Source organism: Chionomys nivalis, chromosome 19 (assembly GCF_950005125.1).
Source record: "Chionomys nivalis chromosome 19, mChiNiv1.1, whole genome shotgun sequence".
NCBI classification, from domain to species: domain Eukaryota; kingdom Metazoa; phylum Chordata; class Mammalia; order Rodentia; family Cricetidae; genus Chionomys; species Chionomys nivalis.
The window spans coordinates 61,746,009-61,752,105 of NC_080104.1; the positions used below are offsets into that span (position 1 = coordinate 61,746,009).

Genomic DNA, 6,097 nt, shown 5'->3' on the forward strand with positions numbered 1-6,097 from the left:
CCATGGTCCTGAGATTGTCCGTGTGGACCTGGGTCATTGTCTCAGCACAGTAGAACCCCTTCTCCATGGGAAGAGACCCCTGTGGAGCCAAATACAGCAGGGCACTGACCCTGTCTACACTCCACGTTTCCCGGGTCCATGCACTTCCATGGTACAGTTGCTTTAGGGAATAAACCACAGTCAGAGTTAAGAGTAACTAAATATAAAGCAGAATAAAATGATAGTGTGGTAGAAGTTACATAACACGGGGCCATATCTCTCTCTCCTCTCTCTCTCTCTCTCTCTCTCTCTCTCTCTCTCTCTCTCTCTCTCTCTCTCTCTCTCTCTCTCTCTCTCCCCCTCCCTCTCTCTCCCTCTCTCTGACCTTCGCTCTCACTTTATGAGATGATGAGATAGGGAGATGAACGTCACAGGTTTGTGGGACACTGGACTTGATAACAGTTGGCTTCTGAGTTCCTCAGTCCTGTGCAGTGTGGACAGAGGGTGATTCTCACGGCAGGGGTACACACAGGGGATTCTAGGCTGCATATGGTTCAGTAGTGTGGAGAAAAATTAAATTTATTTTTTGTTTCTCTGGATTTCTTTACACACACAACTGAAGTAGAAAGTGAAAGCAGAGGTGAGCAGGGCCTCCTTCCTGCAGGGAGAGTCACATATGACAGTGTGTCAAAAGTGCTTAATCAGAGCTGTAAAATCCCCAGTCACCTCCCGATGCAGGTGTCCACAGCAGCCCCGCACCCTCCAGGACTCCGACAGCACCTGTTTCCGTGAACATCCATTTTAAGTGCTGTGTGTATTTTTGCTGGAAACTTCATGCTCTCAGGTTTCACCCTGACGAACCTGAGGAGCCTTTGGTCTTAGGCGGCTCAGAGACGCCATGACACACAGCGCTCCGAACCTGAGGAGCCTTTGGCCTTAGGCGGCTCAGAGACGCCACGACGCACAGCGCTCCATCCCGCAGCACAGGAGGGTGAGGTCTGGGTGGGGAAGCCCAGGGCTGGGGATTCCCCTGTGCCCAGTTTCACTTCTCCAGCTCCTAACCTGGGTCAGGTCCTTCTGCCCGGACACTGATGACAACTCGGCGGTTCTCACCCCCATTGGGTGACGAGATCCCGGGGAACCAACCAGCGTCGCCGCGGTCACCGGTTATAAAGTCCACGCAGACCGCGGAACTCACAGTAGCCCCGGACCTAAGATGGGGGCGATGGCGCCGCGCACGCTGCTCCTGCTGCTGGCGGCCGCCCTGGCCCCGACCCAGACCCGCGCGGGTGAGTGCGGGGTCGGGAGGGAAACGGGCTCTGCGGGGAGGGCGGGGGCGGCACCGGGGAAGCCGCGTCCCCGCGTGGCCCAGCCGGACCCTCCCGCCCCTTCCCCACCCGCGTCCCGAGCCCCGCGCCCCGCTCCCCTCCCGGCCCGCGCTCCTGCCCGGGGTCCCGGGAGCAGGGTCGGGGTCTCACCGCGCGCCGCCCCCAGGCTCGCACTCGCTGCGGTATTTCTACACCGCCGTGTCCCGGCCCGGCCTCGGGGAGCCCCGGTTCATCTCTGTCGGCTACGTGGACGACACGCAGTTCGTGCGCTACGACAGCGACGCGGAGACTCCGAGGATGGAGCCGCGGGCGCCGTGGATCGAGAAGGAGGGGCCGGAGTATTGGGAGCTGAACACACGGAACGTCAAGAACGCCGAGCAGAATTTCCGAGTGAACCTGAAGACCGCGCTCGGCTATTACAACCAGAGCGAGGGCGGTGAGTGACAGCGGTCGGAGGTCACGGCCCCTCCAAGTCCCCACGCGCGGGCCGGAGTCGCCCCGGGTCCCAGGTCCGAGGTTCGGGAAGAGAGCGGGGACCGGACCCGGTTTCCCTTTCGGTTTAGAGTCCGCGGGTGGGCGGGGCCGCGGGCGTGGATGACGGGGGCGGGGCCGCGGGGCAGGGCTGTTGCCGAGGCTGACCTCTGGTGGGCGGGGCCGCGGGTGACCCCGGGTCAGACAGGTGGGTGGGGCTGACCTCTGGTGGGCGGGGCCGCAGGTGACCCCGGGGCCGAACAGGTGGGCGGGGCTGACGGCGGGGTCCCGGCAGGCTCTCACACCTTCCAGTGGATGTACGGCTGTGAGGTGGGGTCGGACGGGCGCCTCCTCCGCGGGTACAGTCAGGCCGCCTACGACGGCCACGATTACATCGCCCTGAACGAGGACCTGACGACGTGGACGGCGGCGGACACGGCGGCGCAGATCACCAAGCGGAAGTGGGAGCGGGATGGTTATGCAGAGAGACAGAAGGCCTACGTGGAGGGCCTGTGCCTGCAGTACCTGCGCAGATACCTGGAGAACGGGAAGGCCGCGCTGCTGCGCTCAGGTGCGGGGCCGCGGGCAGCTCCTCCCTCCGCCCTCGGGCTGGGCTCAGTCCTGAGGAAGAGGAAACCCTCACTGGGGTCATGCCCCTGTCTCTGAGGGCAGACAGGGTCCCTGGGTCTCCTGATCCAGCATCCAGGGACTGCACTGACCTCCCAGGGCTCAGCCTTCTCCCTGGACAGTTCCACATCTGTCTCAGGAGGGAGGAGAGAGGATCCCGACATCACCAACAGTGGCTCCTTCAGTCTGCAGCCCCTGTCAGCCATGGCCTCTCCCAGGCCGGGTCTCTGCCCACACCCAGTGTCTGTGGACACTGAGTCCTGTCAGCTGAGTGTGTCAGCCCTTACACACCAGGACTGAAGTCTCCTTTCCCTGATAGAAGACGTGGACTCTCCTACCCTAGGCTGTTTTCCCTGTTTCTAGAACTTTCCAAAGAAAACATTCTCCCAGATTCCTATGTGAGGTTTGCATCCATCCCACACCCCAATTCTATCTCTTCCTGGAATAGTCACATAAGAACGTATGGGATGCCCCCTGGAAAAATACTAAATTTTGGGGTGTTTTTTTCTTCTTTTTTCTTTCTTTTATTTTCTTTTCTGCCTCTCTCTCTCTTTTCCTTCTTGTTGTCATTTTGCTTTATGTGAGATTTTTTTTCCTCACTAGGATGGTATTCCTTCTCTCCCTCCCCTGTGTTATCTTGTGTATCAGTCTCCACAGGTACCATGGGGACTGACACTCTGGATAATTAGACAAGTTAAATTAGTGTTCCCTTTAAATGAGAAAGATTCCTGGGAGTTTAAGATTATTTCCTGCCAGAATTAACTATCCAGAGCCCCCTGCTCTCCTTCAGCCCCAACAAGTTACAGTGTAGCCCTAGATACTTAGGAACTGAGCTTCCTCAGAGACAGGGTCTTCTGCACCTCCAGGACTGGAGTGACAGGGAAGATCCGCACACCCTGTGAGCACCGCTGTGTCCCAGTGAGTGCTGCACTGGGCTCCACAGCACACTTCAGGGGTCCTGGGTGACAATACCTGCTATCTAATCCTCCAGAGGCAGGGGTTAGAAGTCATTTTCTCCGGCTGAGTGTCACAGGTTCACAACAATTGTTCCACACAGTTTGGTGATGGCTGTTCACTTGGATTCACAGTTAAACTGGTCAGCAAGATGTGCACAGTGCTTGTTCCCCAATGGTGGCAGCAGGAGTTGGTGGCGCCCTTCATGTAGCCCGATCATCTTAATTTCTTATTCCTGTAGGAGTTTAATCACATATATAAATCAATTATTTCCCATTCCTTCATCCTTTTCCTACCTAACTTATGCTATAGAACATCACATAAGGAAGAACATGTTGAGCCTGGCGGTGGTGGCACACGCCTTTAATCCCAGCATTTGGGAGGCAGAGACAGGCAGATCTCTGGGAGTTCGAGACCAGCCTGGTCTACAAGAGCTAGTTCCAGAACGGGCACCAAAGCTACAGAGAAACCCTGTCTTGAAAAACCAAAAAAAAAAAAAAAAGAAGACCATGTTGATCTGCTGGCTCATGTGAATTCCCTCTTAGCTTCTGGGTTTCCCAGGAAACTGTGCAGTTCTGTGATGGGGGGACCAGCTCTACCTGCAGGTCACTAGTGTGATGACAGAAGTGTTCAAATAGTGACATAGTTCAGTGTCATCATTGATTTAACTTTGTCTTTGCAGATTTCAGTTTACCTTGTTAATTGTGGGATTTCTTGAATCTTCCACACAGATCCCCCAAAGGCACATGTGACCCATCATCCTGGGTCTAAAGGTGATGTCACCTTGAGGTGCAGGGCCCTGGGCTTCTACCCTGCCTCCATCACCCTGACCTGGCAGAGGGAGGAGGAGGAACAGACTCAGGACATGGAGCTGGTGGAGACCAGACCTTCTGGGGACGGAACCTTCCAGAAGTGGGCATCTCTGGTGGTGCCTTCTGGGGAGGAGCACAAATACACATGCCATGTGTACCATGAGGGGCTACCTGAGCCCCTCACCCTGAGATGGGGTAAGGAGGGAGTGGGTGCAGAGCTGGGGCCAGGGAAAGTTGGAGCCTTCTGCAGACCCTGAGCAGGGTCAGGGCAGAGAACTGGGGTCATGACCCTCATCTTCCCTCCTGTCCTTCCCTTCCCAGAGCCTCCTCAGTCCACGGTCCTCATCATAGCAGTCATTGCTGGTCTGGTTCTCCTTGGAGTGATCATTGGAGCTGTGGTGGCCGTTGTGAGGAAGAGGAGGAGAAACACAGGTAGGAAAGGGCAGGGTCTGAGTTCTCTCTCAGCCCCTTTTAGACGTGTGCTCTGCCTCATTAATGGGAAACACATCTACATCCCTCATTGCTGCTGTCTCTACCCTGGGTCTGCTGTCAGTTCTGGAAACTTCCGAAGGGTCAGGGTCTTCCCTGGTCTCTCAGAGCTTTTCTTCTCACAGGTGGAAAAGGAGGGAACTATGCTCCAGCTCCAGGTAAGAGTGAGGGGCAGGATTGTCCCTGAGGCCTGTGGGGAGAAGCTGATGTATTTGGGGAGCTCTGGCAATACATAATAGCTCCTCCAGTAAATCTTCTAGGGGCCAAATTTTTACCTTCCCATGAATACATATATTTTTACCCCAGGCAGGGACAGTTCCCAGAGCTCCGATGTGTCTCTCCCAGACTGTAAAGGTGACTGTCTAGGACCTGACTTGGGGAGGGGCAGAGTGGACATGATTGGATTTCAGGGACTCCCAGAATCACCTTTGAGTGAGTGGTGGGTTGTTGGGATGTTGTCTTCACAGTGATTGTTCATGACTCTTGTTCTGTAGTGTGAAGACAGCTGCCTGGTGTGGATGGAGTGACAGACGATGTGTTCAGGTCTCTCCTGTGACATCCAGAGCCCCTCAGTTCACTCTCAGCAATAGTGTCTGATGTTCCCTGTGATCCTATGGGCTCAATGTGAAGAATTGGGGAGCCCAGCCCACCCCTACACCCTGACCCTGTCCCTGCACTGCCCTGTTCCCTTCCACAGCCAACCTTCCTGTTCCTGCAGACAGGAGGGGACATCTCCATCCTGTCTCCTCCATGCTGTCCTGAGCTGTAGCCCCTGATTTCCCCACTGAAAATAAGAATCTGAATGTGAACTTGATTGTTAATGCCCTTGATCTCAAAGGTTGATTGGTGGTCAAATAAAGGATTGTACTAGAGTTTATGGAGGAAATAAATGGCAGCATGGAGAACCTCCCAGAATCTGTGTTCATTATGCTGTGTGCGTCTGGTGGGGCAGGATGAGGCTGTGGGAGCTGAGTGAGAACAGGGCTGTGCGTTGTTGGCATTGAAAAGGTCACTGGTCAACTCTGTCCCCTCCTGGCTCTGTTCTCTTCATCACTTAGAACCAAATGCTGACATCTGTGATCACAGGGACACTGGGATGGCCAGAGCCTTGTCCTGTCCCCAGGATTATGAGCCACCAGGGCTGCTGTGACACTCAGGGCTGCTGTCCTGGCTGTGGCTCTTTCCCCTGTCTTCAGTGTTGATTTCTTGTCTGTTTAGTTAGTATGGAGGCCTAGGCCTGTTCCTGCTCCTGTGAGTGGTGTCGGCCTCATCACCCTGTGGGGTCCCTGAGTGACAGCAGTAAGAGGTGTTTTCCATCCCTGTCCCCTCAAGGCCCAACTCGGCCCCTGCGCTCAGGAGACTGTGGGATGAGAACATGAGCTTCAGTCTCCTGAGCTCCTGCCTCCCTTCTGGCCCCTCCCTGGAGGTTCTCTCCTT

General features: G+C 55.6%; 1 protein-coding gene across 3 annotated transcripts; it reads left to right on the forward strand.

Annotated features, from left to right (window-relative positions):
• The first annotated feature begins 1,155 nt into the window (after positions 1-1,155).
• Positions 1,156-5,567, forward strand: LOC130862209 (H-2 class I histocompatibility antigen, L-D alpha chain-like). Of its 3 annotated transcripts, XM_057751699.1 has the most exons (8): positions 1,156-1,268; positions 1,474-1,743; positions 2,074-2,349; positions 4,091-4,366; positions 4,493-4,603; positions 4,786-4,818; positions 4,967-5,014; positions 5,155-5,567. In XM_057751699.1, exons 1-8 carry the CDS (start codon positions 1,196-1,198, stop codon positions 5,157-5,159), a joined length of 1,092 nt encoding a protein of 363 aa, XP_057607682.1. In that variant the 5' UTR covers positions 1,156-1,195; the 3' UTR covers positions 5,160-5,567. The 3 variants fall into 3 exon arrangements, with proteins under 3 accessions (XP_057607682.1, XP_057607683.1, XP_057607684.1); XM_057751700.1 differs by lacking the exon at positions 4,967-5,014 and having other exon boundaries at positions 1,189-1,268; XM_057751701.1 differs by lacking the exons at positions 4,493-4,603; positions 4,967-5,014 and having other exon boundaries at positions 1,189-1,268; positions 5,358-5,567.
• The last annotated feature ends 530 nt before the right edge of the window (positions 5,568-6,097 follow it).